General features: G+C 39.8%; 1 protein-coding gene across 1 annotated transcript; it reads left to right on the top strand.

The window, feature by feature from the left end:
- The first annotated feature begins 3,306 nt into the window (after positions 1-3,306).
- On the top strand, positions 3,307-16,543 carry LOC139175733 (uncharacterized). Its single transcript, XM_070766968.1, has 12 exons — positions 3,307-3,488; positions 3,605-3,716; positions 7,232-7,325; positions 9,514-9,568; positions 9,846-9,986; positions 10,346-10,506; positions 10,624-10,722; positions 11,071-11,216; positions 11,859-12,033; positions 14,270-14,382; positions 14,463-14,547; positions 14,721-16,543. Exons 1-12 carry the CDS (start codon positions 3,365-3,367, stop codon positions 14,775-14,777), a joined length of 1,362 nt encoding a protein of 453 aa, XP_070623069.1. The 5' UTR covers positions 3,307-3,364; the 3' UTR covers positions 14,778-16,543.
- The last annotated feature ends 5,060 nt before the right edge of the window (positions 16,544-21,603 follow it).

The following is a 21,603-nucleotide window of genomic DNA, read 5'->3' as shown; positions in this document are numbered from 1 at the left end:
CTCTTCTGCATAGAGGTATGTTTGCATAGATGAACATGTGGCTCCCATCAGCTTCAGACGACCCTGTTTTCTACCTTATTTCTATCTAATAATAGTTAAAACTTTCTTCTTTTTTGTGTGTAAGAAGCTAGGCCAGGGATCAGCAACCTTAAACATTCAAAGAACCACTTGGACCCGTTTTACACATAAAAGAAAATACCGGGAGCCACAAAACCCTTCCTGTGCCTGGCTATTTCCTGAGCGGCAACAGAAATAGCATATGTAGTTGAATTAAATGCTCCATTTTCATCTGAAAATTTCACTTTCTTGGATTTATCCATAGTTGGCCTATTGGGGGTCAAAAAGCTCAATAAATCACGTGCCAGTGAGTATCACACTTTGGCAGTTGTGACACATATTTTGAGCAACAGGAAACTGCAGCAGAAGGATGAAAGAGTCACATACAGCACCGGAGCTGCAATATGCTCACAGTTCTGTCTACTTGCTAAGTTTTTTCTTTTAAATGCCCCTGGTGTTACATGAGAGCTATTTTTGTATGTAAAATGCTAGAGGGTAGTATTTTAATTCTTCTATAATATCTTTTAACTAAAATACTGTTAAATGTTGAACATCAGATGGTGCAGAAGAAAGTATTGTTAAGGTATCCGTGAGTGTTACTTTGCTATTTTATTATTCTGATCCATCGTCTGCTTCCACATAAACAATCTGTCACCTTGTTATGATGGATAGTAGGAAAAACAATACACATACCAAAGGCTAGGCCAGGGGTAGGCAAAGTTGGCTCTTCTATGACATGTGGACTTCAACTCCCGGAATTCCTGAGCTAGCATGATTGGCTCAGGAATTCTGGGAGTTGAAGTCCACAATTGCATATACAGTATAACTTTCCACATATCTATATATAAGCCGGTTAAGAATTCCATTACCCACATCTGTCCATAACCCATTCAGTCTAGGTGCATTTTCAAACGGGTTACTAGGTTGTGTGAGGTAATTTCAGACTGAAAGGTTTCATTAAGCAAAGAAGACCCTTGTTTGTAATATACGTTTTTTCAAATTAATCATTGCATTATATTCTGCTCCTATTAGTTCTACCCATAAGAAAACTATAGCCATTGCATTAAATTGAAACATCCTATATATCTTCAGGGGTTATATTACTATCTCCTAGGACTATTGTGTTCAAGTCAGGTTGATCAGTTTAAATGCCCCAATTCTTATACATTTAATCTACCCAGTTTTCCATTATTACGATATCACATGGTTCTTCACAAACACATACAGGTCTACAATCACAACAACAGCATTCAGTGATACAACTAAATCACATAATCAACACATCTTTTTTTTGTCTATTAAAAATAAAGTTTATTAATTAACAAAGGGTAAGCGGGGGGGGAGGAAAAGGGGGGTACATAAATTCAAAAAGGGGTAAGGGTATTTATTACATGGTATTGTATTTCAAAATATATATCTTACATTGTAACAAAAATTCAATGTTCACATTTGTATCTTATTACTATCAATAATTCATTTATCTAACTTATCATGTTAATTAGAACCTATAAAGATAGTAAGTGGTAGTAAGGATAGCAAGAGACGTATTTGTAGAAAGTTAGTTAGAAAAATAGGCTTAAGATTGTATAAAGTATTTAGGAAAATAAAAGTATAAAGAGTAAAAAGAAAAAAAAGTTAAATAATAAGGGAGGGAGGGAGGGAGGGAGGGAGGGAGGGAGGGAGGGAGGGAGGGAAGATCTGCCTGAGTAGCAGAAGTTATCAGGAGATACGACAAGGTGTAATGATATATCATTGGGTGTAACAGTAATATATCAATAATGGGGGGGGGGGGGAAATGGAAAAAGAAAAGAAAAGATATTTATATCTATGTAGTAAATATTGAAAAAGAAGAAAGGTGTAACTCGATTAATATGAAAAGATAAGTAATTAAATTGTAATATTATAGTATAAATCATTGTTTAATTGAGTTTAAAAAACAAATAAAAAGAGTAATGTTGTCGGAATCGGGTTCTGATCGAATTATTTATTTATTTATTTATTTATTTATTTATTTATTTATTTATTTATTTATTTAAAGTGTCGGTATTGAAATTGTTTTATTGATCAATGGAGTTTTGAGTTCAAAACGTTGAGAGATAACAGAAGTTTATTAGTTTATAAAATGAAAGTTAGATTTTTTTTGCCATAATCCATTTATACCAATTGTCCCACATATTATAGTAATCAGAATCTTTTTTATTATGGATCTCCATTGTAATTTTTGACATCTCCACACATTCCATAATCCACTATAAGAAGGAAGAGTAAGTTAATGCTTCTTGACCAATCAATTAGAGGAAAGCCTGGGTTTAAATCTAAGATAAAGGACCTATATTTCTGTATCTAGATATTTTTATTAAGGTTTATTATTCATTTGTTTAGATTTACCTTCATATTACCTTGGCTTCTTGATATATTAGCCCTGCTGTTCATTTATTAAACTGGAATGGGAAAATCATTAACTGCGGTTAACTTGACCTCTCAAGCAGGTTCTAAACCACCTGACTATATTGGCACTAGTTAGATTTCAATATTGACTTTTTTAAAAAAACTCTTTTTCACAGAATGTCCAGGTTGGTTTGAAGTTTAGGAGTTTTTCAGTTTAAAAATAGAAAAAAGCAGATACAATCTTCCCCATACCTACTTTTGCAATTCCAGGAATGCCTAACCTGTTTTTCAGCCAGAGATTTAAAAGACAAGTGAGAATCTCCCATAGTATTTGAACATTGCCTGAAGTCCTTTGCAAAGCAAATGCTTCCAGACAAGATTTGCATTCCAGTCAACTCTGGATCAAGTACAGAATTTTTACAAGGGTTCTAGAAAATAATTATAGCCTCCAATTTATAGAATTTATATTAGTTCTCTAATATAGTTCTCACCTTATCCCCAATCCAAATGTTATAAATTCCATCATATCTAGAAGGCATAAAATCAAAGATTGTATTGAAGGGAACCAGGATTTTCTCTCCCTCTCTCTTTTTTGGCTCTTGGCTGCTTGGACTAGTCCTTGTAGTATCTTGACAAGATTTTGGAAATGTTTTGCCATTGCCTTCATTTTAGAGAGTGATTGACTCAAAACCATCTAGCTGGGTTTGTGTCTAAGGCACGACTAGAACTCCCAGTCTCCCAGGCATCACGGGAGTTGTAGTTTTGTGGTGTAGTGGCCGACAGACGTCGCTCGAAAAGTACGTTTATGCGACCGCGTCGCCGCACTTATAATTTCCACGAATTGTCTTTCGGGAGTGGTAGTTCTTTCCCATTCCTCTTCCCCATTCGGCTTTTGCTGTTTCCGTTGCCGCCAGAAACTATGCCGGGGAGCCGGACTGGGAAGTCCCGAGAAGCTGCCAACCCCGCCGTTGCGGGTGGGACGGAGTCGGTGACAGAACGGGTCCTCCGGGAGGCCCATTCACTTTATGTGCACCCGGGTCATGGTGAGAGTTGAAGGGATAGGGTGGAAAAAAACGTGTAGGGGGGACTCTTTCCTTTTTGGGGTGTGTGTGAAACAACTATGCGAATTGTCACCCATAACTTTCCCGTTATGCTTTAGGTTTGGTGTCCATAGGAAACCGCCTGGGCCTGACCCTGCTTCCCCCTCGCCGTAGAGTGACTGTCATGGTGATGGGCAACCACAGTGCTGGGAAGAGCAGCTTTATCAATTGGTGAGCTGAAGGAGAATGTCAGAAAATTAATCAAGGGAAATCAAAATTGAGAATGGCATCATTAGGATACGGAAGAACCAAAGGGTGTTGGTATGAGTGCAGGGCATTCTGGAAAAATCCTTTTTTTAAATAATAATAATAATAATAATAATAATAATAATAATAATAATAATAATTTTATTTATTTACATTAAAAACAAAAATATATACGAAAATGGACAAAACAATACAAAACAAAACAAAATACACTACATAAGCTCTAGGGTGATAGTACAGCAACTTATATCGACAATTTCATGCTTATATTTTACATTCATATTACATTTATATATATTAATATATATATATATATATATATATATATATATATATATATACATACAAGTAGGTATGTATTACATTTACTATGTAGTTACTATTCATTAATATAATTATCTTATTTTAATACAAGTTGAAAATTGCCATATTTACAATATTAAGTTAGTTATTTACTAATTTATTTGGTTTCTCTTTTCAAGCCAATTATATAATTTGTTCCAAATTTCATAGTATTCTGTGTCCTCTTTTTCATTTAATTCCATCATCATTTTGTCTAATTCAGCATAGTCAAGAATTTTCTTAATTATTATATTTTCTTTTGGCATATCACTTTGTTTCCAACATTGTGCAAGGCTGTGGTGAGTACAGTATGTGTAATATAATGTAATAGTATTTTTTCTTAAGTTTCCAGTCCAGAATTCCCAGAATAAATATTTCTGGTTTCATAGTTATTTTCTGTTCTGTAGTTTCCTCCAATCATTTCCAGATTTTACACCAGCATTTCTTTATAACAGGACAAGTCCACCAAATGTGATAATAAAATCCAATTTTATAGTTGCAGTTTTCAACATTTAGGAGATAGGTTTGGATACATTTGAGTCAATCTTACTGGGCAAATCCTAATAAGGTGACATGTCAATAGCATTCTTGGAAAATCCTACAAAGTTATCCATAGTACAGATAATCCTCGATTTACAACCACAGTTGAGTCCAAAATTTATGTTGTTAAGTGAAACATTAGTTAATTGAATATTCCCCACCTTACAATCTTTCTTGCCACTTTAAGTGAATCACTGCACAGTTAGTAACATGGTTGTTAAGTGGAATCCGGAATCCCTATTGACTTTGCTTGGCAGAAGATCACAAAAGTAGATCACATGACTCTGGGATGATGAGTCAGTTGACAAGAGTCTCAATTTTGATCATGTGACCATGATCAAAATGCTGCAATGGTTGTAAGTGTGAAAAATTGTCACAAGCCACTTTTTTCAGTGATGTTATAACTTTCAGCGATGTTATAACTTTGAATCTGTTAGTACATTGGTACTCACCTGTTTTGGGGTTGCCATGTAGTAAACTTCCAATGGTAGTCTGTGACTATAAAGATGTAATATTTCTTTAAGAACTTTGGCTGGTTTGGCATAAGAGGGTGCCAGTACCGTACCATCTTAAAGAGACAATGTTCTCATATATTCCTCAGGCGAAGTATAACCTGCTATCTGTCAATGTACTAAGTAAGATGGGTTATACAGTATTGTTTAAGAAGGACAATTGCATTGTTGATAGTGTTGGGCGAATCGAACTTGCATAGTTCAGGTCCTTGCTGAACTTTGTGGTGTTCGGCATACTGAACCCGAACCTAAACTTTTTTGAAAGTTTGTGTTCAGGTTCGGCGTTCGCTCGAACACCGCGGTGAGCGTGTGAACCTGGCGCCACCGCTGGGATGCCCCACCTCCGGACTTCCATTGCCAGCTGCAGTGCCCGTTTTCGCGCTGGTGGGATTCCCCTGAGGCTCCCCTCCATGGGAAACCCCACCTCCGGATTTTGCCATGCTGCAGGGGATTCCCAGCAAGGGAATCTCACCAGCGTGAAAATGGGGGCTTCGGCTGGCAACGGAAATCTGGAGGTGGGGTTTCCCACCGAGGGAAGCCTCAGCGAAATCGCAGCATTGCGAAAATTTAGATTGCGGCTAGAAGGATAGCGAGAGGCAGGTGCACACACTCACAAAGGGACTAGCTTGTCAGCTCCTGTGGGCTCTACCTCCAGCAATTTAAAAGGCACTTCTGCCCGTGAAGAAGAGAAGGCAAACATCAAACAGCCCAGAGTAGCCGAGCCAGTCCTGCAGGTAGCCACCTCTCCATTACTGACACCACACCTCCAACACAGCATCTCTCTCTCTCTCTCTCTCTCTCTCTCTCTCTCTCTCTCTCTCTCTCTGTCTCCCTCCCTCTCCCTCCCTCCCTCTCTCTCTCTCTCTCTGTGTTGTTGATATTTGTATACATTTGTAAATAATACTTTGTTAAATACTAAGCCTGTGTCTTTTACTGGCTGGCACACAATTCTACACAACTGCTATAACTCTGCTGAGTGTATGTCAAAGGTTTCACACAAGGCTGCACTGAGACATACTAACAGAATTGTCGCTAATTGGACCTTGTAAGTCGAAAACTACCTGTACAAGAATTTGCAGGCAACCTGTAAATTGTGGGGCAGTTCAGGTCTTGCAGAAACTGTGGCTCCTAAATGCATTTTAACTATATCTGATAAAAAAATTGAAAGTATTGTTTATTTGTTTCTACTGGTGATTAATAATTTAAGGTGGCAGTCTGAAAAGCTGAACCTCTCGATAGCTCCCCTGAGAAAAAAAATCCTTTCCACTCTTATACTTCTGCTTAAGTTTATAGAATAGAATAGAATAGAATAGAATTTTTATTGGCCAAGTGTGATTGGACACACAAGGAATTTGTCTTGGTGCATATGCTGTCAGCATACATAAAATGAAATATACATTTGTCAAGAATCATGTGGTACAACACTTAATGATTGTCATAGGGGTCAAATAAACAACGAAGAGGCAATATTAATAAAAATCTTAGGATATACGCAACAAGTTACAGTCATACAGTCAACATGGGAGGAAATGGGTGAAAGGAATGATGAGAAAAACTAGTAGAATAGAAGTGCAGATTTAGTAGAAAGTCTGACAGTGTTGAGGGAATTATTTGTTTAGTAGAGTGATGGCGTTCGGGAAAAAACTGTTCTTGTGTCTAGTTGTCTTGGTGCGCAGTGCTCTGTAGCTTGGTGCGCAGTGCTCTGTAGCTTGGTGCGCAGTGCTCTGTATGTCAAAAGAAGTGATGAAAGGCTACTGACAAAAGATGCATGAACAAAATGAATACTGTTTGTCGATTATTCTGAATATTATCTGGAAGAGTTAATATTTTTATACCTAATTTTAAAAGGAGAGGAATTGTAATCCACAGATGCCTAGATTATTGTGTCATTGATACAAATGATGCCATGTAATAGAATAAATGGGTGTTGAAACACTTGTAGCGATTTATCAACCCAGGACATTTCAGTAAATTGGCTCTGTATGTTGCAATATTGTACTTCCCCTCTTCAGTTCAGATTTGGCCATATTTTGCACACAAAGAAGAAAAAAAAATTATCTTGGTTTTCTTGACATATTTGTGCAGGTATGTGGAGGAGCACATCCAACGTACTGGGGTTGCTATTGAGACTCAGGGCTTCACCTTCATAACCAGTGGAAAGAAGCGAGAATCTCTCACGGTGAGATGTACAGAGACACTCATTTTTAATATAACATTGCATGTATCGCTGTTTTGGCTATTGCTATTTAACCAGTAAGACTTGCCCTTCCTGGCAGGCAGTCAATTCATCCTCTCCCCCAGTTTTGTTTTGCTTTGTTTCATTTTCTTATCAACAGTCAATCAACATGAAATCATTGGCAGCTTACGTAAAGATATTCAAAAGTTCCTCTCCTCACCCTCTACATTTGTCTCCCCTTGAAAAACCTTAGGTTTCTCCAAACTGCTGGTGTTTTCTTCTTGTGCATGAGTAATGCAGATTTGATTGGGGAGTTATAATTCTAGTAGTCTTAACCCCAAAAAGCAGTGATAAAGAATAAAGAAAGTTGTGTTTCACAACATTTGGAAGGCCACACATTTCTCACCACCTAAACCAGCGATGGCGAACCTTCTTTTCCTCAGGTGTCAAAAAAGTGTGCGAGCGCGCACTACTGTGCATGCGCCTGTACCCACATCCATAATTGAATGCCTGGGGAGGGCAAAAACAGCTTCCCACATCCCCCAGAGGTCCTCTAGAAAAAGGATTTTCAACCCTTTTTGAACCGCGGTACATTTTTTACGTTTATAAAATCCTGGGGCACACCACCAACTAAAATGACACAAAATAACACTCTAAGACACTCTCCTCTCTTTTTCCATCCCGGTCTCCTCCCCCCCCCCCCCCCCCGTGTGTGTGTGTGTGTATGTGTGTGTGTGTATACACACTCTTGAACCATTCACCAAAACAGGTGAGGGCTCTTATTATTTGGGTGCTTTTTCTCATATGCTTTAAATCAAGAGTCACTACTCTCTTTTGTTTCTCTCTTTTTCCTCTCATTCTCTGCCTCAATCATTTTCTCGTTTCCCTTTTTTTTCTCATTTCTCTCTCTCTCCCTTCCTCTCCTTTTCTCTCTCTCTCTCTTGCTTTCTCTCTCTCTCTTGCTTTCTTTCTCTCTGTTTCTCTCTCTTGCTTTCTTTCTCTTTGTCTTTCTCTCTCTCTCTCTTGCTTGCTTTCTCTCTCTTTCTCTCTGTCTTTCTCTCTTGCTTTCTCTCTCTCTCTCTTGCTTTCTTTTTCTCTCACTCTTTTTCTCTCTCTCTTGCTTTCTCTCTCTCTCTCTCTTACTTTCTTTCTCTGTCTTTCTCTCTCCCCCCCCCTCTCTTCCTATCTCTCTCTCTCTCTTTCTCGTACACCATGCCGGTGGCATTGGGCAGTAGGGGCGGGGCAGTGGCAGGGTGGTCAGCTGCAAGTGGGAGCTCCAGGACGGAAGCACCGACGGCGGTGGCTGGACATGTTTCTGGATGCTGTACATGCTGCACTGGGCATGGGCGCGGGGCTGGCACCTCCGTTCCGGCCCATCCAGAGGGCTAGTGCCAGCCCCGCAGCGCCAGCATGTACGGCGTCCAGCAACACGTCCAGCCACCGCCGTCGGTGCCTCCATCCTGGAGCTCCCGCTTGCAGCCGACCACCCTGCCACCACCCCACAGCTACTGCCCAATGCTGCTGTTGCCAGCGTGGTGTATGCTGTTGCCAACCTCTTGCAGCCGCCGCCCCACAGCTACTGTCTGGTGCCGCTGCTGCTAGCGCCCTCCCGCTGCCAGCGCCCTCCCGCCAGGCCTCAAAGCTCATCTGCCAAGGAGACTCCAGCCGGACGGGGCGCTGCAGCCCAAAATCAGCTGGCCGGCACACACATGTACGTTTGAGCTGAGCTAGGGCAACGGCTCATATGCCAGCAGATATGGCTCTGAGTGCCACCTGAGGCACCCATGCCATAGGTTCCCCATCACTGACCTAGACTATGCAGTGAGTTTGCTGGTGGTTTAAAACAAGCATGCGACTTAGCTCCCAGAGTCACATATTATTCATATGTTTGGATTTTCAAACATTACTTCAGACAGGTATATTTTATGTGTCCAAAGAGGACAATGCATGAGACACAATAAAATTAATTAATAAAATCATTCAGTTGCATTTATTTTTGTCCTGGTCCCACCAAGCTTTTGAGCATATACACTGACATCCCACATAAAAGATCAAAGGCAATCTTCAGCCTTGAAATAATTGTGCACACTTGCTAAATAGAACTTGTCTAATGACATTAAAAGCCATCTGCTACAGCCATAGTAATATCACATACGCTAAAGCCTTCTGTTTTTCCACTCCTTTTCTCCAGGGCAATGCTACACTCCACCTCTATCCTCATTTTCAGATTTTGCAGAACTTCAAAGGTTAGTTGCTGACTGAAGATAAATCAGTGGTTGGCTTTTAATTCAGAACAGTGTTATGTAGCCTGAATGAATATTGCTTTTGATCAGAAAGCTGACGTTTAAAAATTAGAGTAATTGGTCATTGACAACTTGCCTGTAATAATTCATGTCGGTAATGAAATTTGAAGTATGGTGTCTGGTTTAAGGATTATTAGAAGGAAAATATGGCATTTGTTATCTGTTAATGGCAAGAAGCTGCTAGTGAATTTTAACATTCTGCTCTTTATCATTCATTTAGGAGTGCCAGAATATCTGACTACTGAGATTTGTACCTCCAAGCAAAAACAATTTCCTCTGATCACTTTTCTTGATACTCCAGGCTTGGTAGATGGTGATATGAAATACCCTTTTGATGTGGAAGGAGCACTGATCTGGTTTGGTGAGTATAGCTTCAAGAAATAGCCTTGGTTCCTGAAGAAGGATTCTATTAAATTGGAGCCTGGCCTCAGGAAGTATTGAAAACACATTTTTCCAAATCATCCTAGCCCTCAAAACGAAATAGATGTGCCCAAGAAAGGTTGAATCAGAAGATGGATTAATATAGGTAACCCAGGAATGGAGATATTTTGGGTTTGGGAAGAAAATACAGGCTTGGTGATGGGAGAACAGATTTTAGCACAGGGCATTTTCTATAGGGCATTAGCTGGAGAGAAATTTTATTTATGATTTATTATTCTCATATAAATTTTTCTCCCCATGTTATAGCACCCTAAGTCCTTCCCTTGTACTCTTGTTCAGGCCAACTCTGCGATCTCATCCTGGTCTTCTTCGACCCCATGGGGCAGGCCCTTTGCAAACGCACCTTAAACATTGTGGAGAAGATCAATGAAGAGTACGGAGACAAGTTACACTTTTATCTGAGCAAAGCTGATGAGGCAGGCACAGAGGGCGACCGACAGGTAGAAAGTCTCCCGCGGATAATGGGATGGGGAATGGCCCTGTCATGGAACAGGAGGAGTTAAGAATGGTAATTTGTAAAATTGTTTGTGCGTGATCTTTTTCTTTTTGTCTGACAGAGAGTGCTGATGCAAATTGTTCAAGAACTTTGTAAACGCCCTGGTCTCAATAAATGTGGCTTTGACATGCCTACAATTTACATTCCCAACCCCAACAAGGTGAGTGACAAGCTTGGAGTTATTTTTGATATAAGATTGAAGCAGAAGCCATGATTAATCCAGATGGGGAGCTTTGGGATGGATGGAAGAGAAAAGTTGAATCAGAAGATGGGTTAATATTGGTAATGCAGGAATGCTACCAACAACCCAGCTTGTTGGTCAGCATCTTATGAGGATGTGTCCTTCGGGATTGGGCGGCATAAAAGTCGAATGAATGAATGAATGAATGAATGAATGAATGAATGAATGAATGAATGAATGAATGAATGTGGAACAAATTGGGACTGAAAATAGAATGTTGATAGATTGTCTGCAAAATGGTGATGTGGATTTTGCACTCACCCTTAGCCGAGTCGGTGTGTTAATCAGATTGAGGAGATCTGTCGCACAATTGGGAAGACCATCAGCCAAACTGTGCAGCATACACTCAATGCCTTGGAAAGGGATTGCCGGCTCATTGAAGAGGCCACACAGGCTATGCTAGAGGATGACAGGTAAGAACATAGCATTGTGGGAGTGGGAGACTTGAGATCTGAGAGGTCCTACCGTTTACAACAAAAGAGGGATGGTATATCAGATCCCAGGTAGAAAACTGGGTGTGTGCATTTGTATGTAAGATGGCAAATTGAATCACCTTGTAGTGAGATGGGTGGCAAATTTAATTAATTAATAATTAAAATAAATTGAGAACTGAGTGGAAAATTCTGATTTGACAGCTGTTGAGATATAAATGAAAAATTGCTTTGGAAGGAAAATTGAGTAGAAAGTGAGTGGCAAATATGACCTATGTCAAAGGATTGCTATGTAATTTGCAGCACAGTCTTTCTCACATTTACTAGGACAGAAATGGAGCATTATAAATGCCTTGAATTGTAACGTAGACTCCTTTAAAGAAAGACATATTCCACTATTTCAAATATAATTGGGACTGGAAGGTTCTGGTTGCTGCCCTTCACTTTGAAAAGGAAGAGAAGATTATAGTTGGAGAAAACAAGTCCTGGAAACTAATATCTGGGAGAGTTCTGAAGATAGAAAACTATTCCTAGGGGGATGTGGGATTTAATTATACAACTACTGTATATATCTTCCTGAATCCTATATGCTGACTTTGCTTTTTCACTTTTTCTGTTATTCAGCAAGGCCAAAAAGAGCAACTTCCGTGCTTTCTTCCATGGGATGATTCTGGGCATAGCGGGTTGTCTATTGCCCATTTTTCTCTTTTTGACATTGATATTTGGTACAACCTTTGCTCACCAACTGTGGAGCTTGGTCCTGGGGGAGGAGCAAAGCCAGACCCTGGATCTATACATAGTGAGTATGTCTGTTACTTGAGGGTGTGGGAAACAGGTTTTTCTAGCCTCACATCCACAAATCAACACAAGCTGGTGGGTAGGATTTAAAAACATATAACTTGTAAAAACTGAAGAACAAGAGAGAGAGAGACAACACACAAAATATAAGGAACATATGTTATACACTAATAATTAAGAATGGCTCACTATTGCAAAATTCAGAATCCTGGATTTTCTTTCTTTCTTTCTCTCTCTCTCCCCCCCCCCCTCTTTTGCAGGAGAAATATGTAATAATCAAGTTTCTAATTCTTACACCAATAGAAATAGAAATGTCTGAAGCCTGCTGAAAGTAGGACAGATGATAGCCTAGAGTAATAGAATAAGAAAAGGATAAGAAGTATAATTTCATGATTCATTTCTTTTGCAGGAGAAATATGTAATAATCAAGTTTCTAATTCTTACACCAATAGAAATAGAAATGTCTGAAGCCTGCTGAAAGTAGGACAGATGATAGCCTAGAGTAATAGAATAAGAAAAGGATAAGAAGTATAATTTCATGATTCATTGTGTAACTTAGCAAAACCACAATTGAGTAATCTTCATTTCTTGTCTCCCTTCCTTAAATTTATAAAGTTTTGGCTATGGTTGGGGAAGTCTAGAAACAATCAGAGAATGCCTATTTGTTATAGGTAATTTCTGACTACTGTACTTTAATTATAGCTAAGTTGTGTGTTAATTATATATACAGGTAGTTCGCAACATATGACCACAACTGAGCCCAGAATTTATATTGCTAAATGAGGAATGTGTTAAGTGACTTCCCCATTTTACGAAATTTTTTGCTACACTTGAGTGAATCACTTCAGTTGTTAAATTAGTAACAATTAATTAATTGAATCTGGATTCCCCATTGCCTTTGCTTGTCAGAATGTTGCAAAAGTTGATCACATGACCCCAGGACACTGCAACCATCATAAATATGAATCCATTGTCATGCATCCGAATGTAAATCACATCATAGGGATGCTGCAATGGTTGAAAGTGTAAAAATTGGTCACAAGTCATTTTTTCCCAGTGCCGTTATAAGTTCAAATGGTCACTAAACTAATTATTATTATTATTTATTATTATTTATTGGATTTGTATGCCGCCCTCTCCGCAGACTCAGGATGGCTAACAACAATGAAAAAACAACATGTAACAATCCAATTTAATAAAACAACTAAAAACCCTTATTATAAAAACCAAACATACACACAAACATACCATACATAACTTGTAATGGCCTAGGGGAAGGAATATCCTAACTCCCCCATGCCTGGCGACAAAGGTAGGTCTTGAGTAATTTGCGAAAGACAAGGAGGGTGGGGGCCGTTCTAATCTCTGGAGGGAGTTGATTCCAGAGGGTCGGGGCCGCCACAGAGAAGGCTCTTCCCCTGGGGCCTGCCAAACAACATTGTTTGGTCGACGGGACCCGGAGAAGGCCAACTCTGTGGGACCTTATCGGCTGCTGGTATTCGTGCGGTAGAAGGCGGTTCCGGAGGTATTCTGACCCAATGCCATGTAGGGCTTTAAAGGTCATTACCAACACTTTGAATTGTGACCGGAAACCGATCGGCAGCCAGTGCAGGCCACGGACTGTTGCAGAAATGTGGGCGAATCTAGGAAGCCCCATGATGGCTCTCGCGGCCGCATTCTGCACGATCTGAAGTTTCCGAACACTTTTCAAAGGCAGCCCCATGTAGAGAGCGTTGCAGTAATCGAACCTCGAGGTGATGAGGGCATGAGTGACTGTGAGCAATGCGGTCCAAATAGGGCCGCAACTGGTGCACCAGGCAACCCTGGGCAAACGCCCTTCTCGCCACAACCGAAAGATGATGTTCCAGTGTCAGCTGTGGATCGAGGAGGACGCCCAAGTTGCGGACCCTCTCTGAGGGGGTCAATAGTTCTCCCCCCAGGGTAATGGACGGACAGATGGAATTGTCCTTCTTGGGAGGCAAGACCCACAGCCACTCCATCTTGTCTGGGTTGAGTTTGAGTTTGTTGACACCCATCCAGGCCCCAACAGCCTCCAGGCACCGGCACATCACTTCCACTGCTTGTTGTCAGTCGAGGATTAACTGTACATTATTACCGTAGAATTCAGACATCGTTGTCAGAAGTATATTTTTATATTATTTTCTTAAAAGTGGATAAACTTATATTTTCCTCAGTTAATATTATGTATCCCATTTATTCTAAATCCTAATTTTTAGCGGCCGGTTGCATCAATCTGGAAAATTGTCCCTGAAGATCAAACCTTAACAGTATTTTTTGGTCTTCTCTTCCTCTCGGTTCTCTTCCTACTCTTGGCCAGCTACACTCTCAGGTAAGAGCATTCCTGTTTACCACGAAGGGTTGCCTACCACACTTCATACAATGCTCCTTTGTATCTTTTGCCCCACTTAGAATGAAACCCACCCTCTCCAAAAAGCAGAAGCGGCAGCTGGAAGATCGACGGGATTATGTGTTGGATGTGGTCTTGGCTAAGAAGGTTAATACTTTGGGAACTTGGGTGGGGTGGTTTGAAGTTGTGCCATGAGGCCTGGCACTTATTTTGTAGGACCTAAGTGGGCAGGGATATGAATCCTGTTTGGGTTCTGTGGTGGCCAGAGGAAGAGGTTGGCTACGTAGCAGATTTTTTAAAATTGCACTGTTTCTCTGCAGAGAAAACTCTATGAGGAATACCTTCGACAGAGCATTGGTGAACAAGACCTGAGCTGAAACCAGTCTATTCTGAAGAGATCCCTAGCCCCTCTTCTGCCCCCTGCTCCCATCAATACACAAAGAAGAGCATTTACAACGGCAAGCCATCAAACTCTATTTGATCCAATCCAGTTGCCTTTCTTTCACACCAGTTGGATAGGGATGGCATCCTGGGCCCTTTTGAATTGTGACTAACCATACCTCTAATGTCCTACATCTGAAAGGATTTGTTTACTGGTTATATTTTTTACTAATTTGTTTGCTGCCTGTGGACAGAATGATTATTTTCAGATTTACGAGGGGACTGTAGTGGCCAAGATCAACTCTACATCCAGTTGAACTGGTTTTAGGGATGGTAAGAGCCTAACCCGATGTTAAAAGGCCAGGGGTAGGCAAAGTTGGCTCTTGTATGACATGTGGATTTCAATTCCCAGAATTCCCAAGCTAGCATGATTGGCTCCGGAATTCTGGGAGTTGAAGTCCACATGTCATAGAAGAGCCAACTTTGCCTACTCCTGAAATAAACAACTTTATAAATCAACGATCTGCTTTGTTGGCTCCTATCATAATGGGAAGATGTATTTGCATCAAGATGCAACGGGCACCATTTTGGGGTTGCTGCCTTAGTCTCTCAGTGATTTAAAGCGACAGTTTACATAAGCTTATTATGCTAAATGTAGCATATTATCTCTCATTTGTAGAATACCTCATATTTCTCAATGTACCAGTATGCTATGGGCACACAGATGACTATTCCCTTCCATTTCACAGGAGCAAGTGCCTTTGTGACCATCTCTTGGAAGTGAAAGATGGGACATGATTCCTGTTAACAATCTCTTAATTGTTTGGTCATAGCCCAACCAATGCCAGCACAGTAATTAACACTGTGAGATTTCCCCAAACCCGTGACCTTCTAGGCCAGGGGTCACCAAACTTGGCAATTGTAAGACTTGTGGACTTCAACTATACTGGCTGGAGAATTCTGGGAGTTGAAGTCCACAAGTCTTAAAGTTGTCAAGTTTGGTGACTTCGGTTCTAGGCTTTATAATTTATTCAGCATCCTGTGGAACACGCTGGGAATGCCAAGCCAGCTTTTCCTCCAATGCCAGGAAGTATAATTTATGTTGAAAAGAGGCCAGTGTTTTGGCCAGTTCAACTCACTTGATCTCACTGCCCTGCATTCATCAACTCTGGGAAACCACCATTATGTCTGTATCTAGAAGAAACTTTTGCTGACTCTTCTGAGATGTTTTGTATTAAACCCTTCTGAAGTTAGATTGAAGCAAAATAATGTAACTTATCATGTTAGAGAGGTGACATTACTATCAGAATTTTTAACATGGTCCTTTGTAGTAAGAAAAAGTGTAACACATTAACTTAAATTTGAGCAAGAATTTGCTATTTGGGTATAGGAAAACAGTTGGCCTATATTAGCCCAGCTCTGGTAACCCATTAAGATAATTTTGGTATCTCTTTTCTTGTTCAATATCAAATTAGGGGTGGGGGGATTGATTTGCATTGTCTTTGCTTCCCTGAAAGCTCTCTTTCATTTTTTTGGCATGAGCTTCTGGGGAGTAGTAGATGTGAAGGTTGACAAACCAAGTTAAATATTTGCCAGAAGTTATTTAACATTTATTAAATTCATCTCTTCTTGCATCAAACTAATATTGAAATCAAAGGAATTATTTTCTAGGCCTTGTGCACAAGCAAATACTGCCAAGGTACTGTGGGAGGAGGGTAGAGAGAAGGAACTTGAGTATTTCAATAAAAGCTTATTTTAAAAATCTGCCTCTGTTCTCGTCCTTCGGTTCTGCTCACTTTGTATGCCTTGTGCACCAACTGCGAAGATAATTTGGGAGGAGGGTAGAGAGAGGGATTTGTGTGTGTAATAAAAGCTTATTGTAAAATCTGCCTCAGTTCTCTTCCTGTTGTTCTGCTCATTGTGAAAGTCTATGCTTCATTGCAAATGATTGCGAGAAAACAGAAGCCAATTTTATTTATCATGAAAAAAACCATAAATGCACATCTTAAAGAACTAAAGATTGAACATAATGCGATTCCATTGATCTCCACATAGGTTTCTCTTGATCCATTCTCCTGCCCACTCCCCGTTTTCCCCTAATTTATATAAGGTTAACATTGCTACAAACACATTTTCCCCCATACCAAAAGTAGATTTACTCATCTATTTTCATCCTCTTTTAGAGAGAAAAACAAAGAATTGGGCTACCATTAATAACAGCATTTATAGATGAATCAAATCCTCCCTCAGGATAAGTTACAAAACTAAGACATCACAATATCCTGGCTTTTTGTTTTGAACATTGAAGGGGGGGAGGTAAGCTTAAGACAATTATTTGCTTTTCCAAGCCTAAGTGTACAATCATTCTATTTGCTTTTCCAGAGTGAATAATCATTAAGGCAGTGGGGTTTGTTTGTTTTTCCCCCCTGATGGTTTTGAAATGAATTGCAGCCTTCACTTTCACTCGCTCCTGATGTGAGCCATAAGACTGTCTACCATCTTCCGTAATTCAAGGAACCACCAAATTACATGGCGTCCATCCATCGGTCTCCGTATCCTCGTCGACATTGCCATGGTGTCCAGAACCTGAGTAGCAAACCAGATTCAAAGCTGGCGAGAGAGGAAAGAAAATGGTGAGTGATGGGTACAGCTTCTACCAAGGGAGGAAAAATAATATTTCTATCCTGAACGTGAACTCTGAATGGCTGATAAAGAGTTGAAGGATAAGGGTGTTTCAGAATATTACGCAGTATGGGATGAGTGAGCCTTGCTGGTGCAGAGGTTAGAGTGCAGTACTACAAGCTGCTTCTGACTGCTGGCTGTAGTTCACCAGTTCAAATCTCACCATGCTCCAGGTTGACTCATCCTTCCGAGGTGGGTAAAATGAGGACCCAGATTGTTGGGGGCAATATGCTGAATCTAACTGCTTAGAGCTGTAAAGCACTGTGAAGTGGTATATGAACCTAAGTGCTATTGCTATGATTGGTTTGAATGGATAGACAATAGAAATAGGAACTATAAATCTACATAGTTGGATATATTGTAAATAGAAGGTATTTAATGTACCGATTATTGATTTCAATTGTATGTATAATATGACAGACTTGCTAATTATGTGATAGAATTGTGTAAAGCATAACTAGTTGGGGAATTGGGAGTTGAAGTTCACAAGTCTGAAAAGTTGCCAAAATTGGACACTTTAAGAGAGTGAAAACTACAGTACATTTGATATGTGGCTGTATGTTCTCCCTTTGCAAGGAAAGCAGCCTCACCCAGCTGCCTTCTATCAACTTGTGTCAAGAGACAATCGCTTGGGGTTAAAACTCTTGACATCAGTGGAATTATTTATCAAGCCATTCACTGGCCTTTTACCTTCATTCTTTCATTTTTTGGAGTTTGTCATCTTTCGCTTTTGCTCTGTGCGTTGCAGCTTCAAAACGATCTTGCGTTCATGGCCACCAGGATTCGGGCGATTTGTATGGTCCTCAGCCTCTTTCTTGGATCGGCCTTTGCGTGAAGAGCCACCTACGGATACCCCCAGAACAATAGTTTATTACTTTGGACCATTGATACTCACTCTTGTGTAAATCCAGTAGAGAATCAACAGTTTATTAGATGTTGCAGGTCAACTTCAAACTCTTGCTATCTATTAAGCAATGTAAAAATAGCAAGAAGAGCACCAGGATGTCAAAAAAAGTTGAGATGGAAACCATCACCACATGATCAAAACAGCTACTTTTTATATGCTTTGCATACCACTTTATTCCTTTTGCAATAAATAACCACTGTGGGGGGGGGGAGAGACTTCCCTTTTCACAGTGCCTTAGCAAAGAGTAAGAACTTGTAAAATTTTGGTTCATAATCTTCAGACCCCATGAAAAAGAATTCTAGCTCTGAAGAAAAATCTTGGCTTACAAGGGGTATTTTTAGGGTGTGTGGTTGCCAAACTCTACAAGTCAATGCTAATGTGAGGACAATATTTTAGAAAGAATATTTGAGCAGAAAGTTTCCACTAAAATAAATTGTCATGGCTTGGTTTTGGCCATATGTTGGCCTGTGCCTACATAGAACGTCTGGCTGGAATTTTTAATGTGCACTAACTGGAGTTGATTTTTATTTTATTTTTTTGGCTTCTTTTAAAATGCACAGACAAATTCAGTAAGCGATGACTTTAAAAAAAATTGATGGGATGAAAAAAAACAGGCATTTTGTTGTTGTTAAGAATTCAGCGACTTGGAAGCTTGTTGGTTACAGTTTTTTCTCCAGCCACTAGAACTAAAACATAAAATTATGTATTTATTTTTAGCAAAGGCTTGTTTGCCAGCCATTGTGGGAATCATGTGCCAGGGACACAGAAATCTGTAAACAGCACCAGTAGAGTCCCTCTATGTCTGTGGATATAAGACCAATGTAAAACTTTTAATAGCTTGTAATTGAGTAAGAGAAAAACCTAATAAATCATTTGATTAATAACCCTCAATTCCTGGATTTACGTAAAATACTACCCAAATCCAAGAATCTGGAGACTTGGTTTACAAATGATTTATTTAACCACCCAATTTTCAGATCATTAAGCCAAGGTACTATTGACCCACAAGATTTCAGAAATAGTTTAATATTATTATGCAAATATTTCCAATCAACTCCTTTGTGCATAGTAGAGCCGCCAGTATTTTTCACCCAGATTAACATGTATGAAAGCACTTTTGCAGAAATTCACGTCTCTATGTTATGGGTGTGGTGTTCAATACACATGAAGGTGAAATCTGACATCTAATCGGAAAGATAAATTCCAGATTAATAATTGCATAATTAATAATTCCTGCTCAGGCAGGAAACCCTATATAGCATTTCAGACAAATAATTGTCCCATCTCTTCTTAAAAACTTTCAGAGGAATCACATCTTCTGGAGGCAAGTTGTTGCACTGATTGTTAATTTGATTAATTTCACGTTACAAAACAACCTCGAGTGTGAGAACGATTACAATGTAAACACAGGCATGCGACGCCAGACACAATGATGTAACGTACACCTAACGCCACCTATCTCTCCTCCTTCCCACGCCCCATGGGTGTCCTATCCAACATTAAGCGACGCCACATCCCACCTGCTAACGCCCAAGCTGTTCGGGTTTTTTCCTTCTGTGCCCTTAAAAAAAAAATTGTTGACCGGCCCCTCCAAAGCTCCGATTTTTAAATTCTAACATACTTTAATCTCTCTCTCCGCCACCCCCTCTCATCTCTGGATCCCATATATCTGGCAGCGCACCTACCGCTGTATCTGTCGGTCAAGCTGTAGAAATCGTACTGGTCGAAGTATTCCACCTCGAAAGCAGTCGGGCGCAGCTTCTCGGCTTGCACGAAGGAAGTGGACATGATGAGACGTCTCTTGCTCCCAGATGACAGAGGGAAAAACAACAACCAGGGGCGGTGTGGCGATTTGCAGCGACAGCCGATCTTCCGAACGTTATTTGTTTTTTGGAAACTGGATATCTGTGTGTGTGTATATATATCTTTTTTTCGAGAACGCCCATAATTGCATCAGCTTTTCCCACCCCTTAAAGCTGCAGGCAAGAAAACAGCCACGCTGATGCAACGGCTGATAAACAGATGCTAAGCCAATACTGTATTTGAGTTTATCTTCAGTCAATTGTCCTCAACCAAGGACGAAGAAAAAAAGCGCATGTCTTAACACACGTCTTTAGGGTTTCATTTTAAAACCTTGCCTGAGAACAACAAAAGCAAAAAATTCCGCTATAAAGCCCATACAAGTAGTGATGACACTATCTTAAAAGTTTCTGCTGAGTTGCTGGGAGCTATGCGAATTTGTCTTGCAAATAAATAAAAACAATCCACCATGTGCTGCCGTGTTTAGGCATATATAGTATGTATCTACATCCTTTGGGTGTTAGTACCTTTGATGAAAATTGAAATCACTCAATATGTAATTCACCATTCCTTAATGTGGGCTGCTTTCTTGTAAAGGGGAAGGGGCAATTTTAAGACTTTTATTTATTTACAGTAGTCCAATGCACAATAATACACAATGAAGGTTATAGAGGATATACTCGAGTAAAATATGTTAAAGTAAGAATAGAAGTGAAAATAGAGGAATAAAATACTGTATATCAATAAGAGAATAGAAGAATATTATAAGAATAGTATAAGAAGAATAGAATAGAAGAATACAGTAGATATTATATAGGAAGTATAGGAGAGACAATAGGACAGGAAACGGGAGGCACACTAGTGCACTTATGTACGACCCTTACTGACCTCTTAGGAATCTGGAGAGGTCAACCGTGGATAGTCTAAGGGTAAAATGTTGGGGTTTAGGTGAAGATACTACAGAGTCCGGTAATGAGTTCCACGCTTCGACAACTTGATTACTAAAGTCAGATTTTTTACAGTCCAATTTGGAGTGGTTAATATTAAGTTTGAATCTGTTGTGTGCTCTTGTGTTGTTGTGGTTGAAGCTGAAGTAGTCATTGACAGGCAGGATATTGCAGCATATGATCTTGTGGGCAATACTTAGATCAAGATCTTGTGGGCAATACTTAGACTTGTGGATTTCAACTCCCAGAATTCAAAATGAAAGAGGGAAGGTAAGAAGCCAGTGTACGGCTTGATAAATAACTCCATTGATGTCAAGAATTTTAACCCCAATTGGTTGTCCCTTAACACAAATTGATACAAAGTAGCTGGGTGGCGCTGCTTTCCTTGCAGAGGGAGGACATATAGCCACATATCAAATGTAATTTATTTTTAATTCACTTAAACCAAGAATGTCCAATTTTGTCAACTTGTATGGCTTGTAAACT

The sequence above is a fragment of the Erythrolamprus reginae genome, chromosome Z (genome assembly GCF_031021105.1).
Source record: "Erythrolamprus reginae isolate rEryReg1 chromosome Z, rEryReg1.hap1, whole genome shotgun sequence".
NCBI classification, from domain to species: domain Eukaryota; kingdom Metazoa; phylum Chordata; class Lepidosauria; order Squamata; family Dipsadidae; genus Erythrolamprus; species Erythrolamprus reginae.
Note: the sequence above shows the minus strand (reverse complement) of the source record. Positions and strands in the feature narration are given on the sequence as shown.

What these genes read in the sequence shown, in the direction of transcription:
- LOC139175733 (XM_070766968.1), top strand. Translation starts at nt 3,365, where the DNA reads ATGCCGGGGAGCCGGACTGGGAAGTCCCGAGAAGCTGCCAACCCCGCC. An exon ending in ACATTCCCAACCCCAACAAG is followed by an intron (nt 10,723 to 11,070) that starts GTGAGTGACAAG and finishes ACTCACCCTTAG; the next exon opens with CCGAGTCGGTGTGTTAATCA. An exon ending in GCTATGCTAGAGGATGACAG is followed by an intron (nt 11,217 to 11,858) that starts GTAAGAACATAG and finishes TCTGTTATTCAG; the next exon opens with CAAGGCCAAAAAGAGCAACT.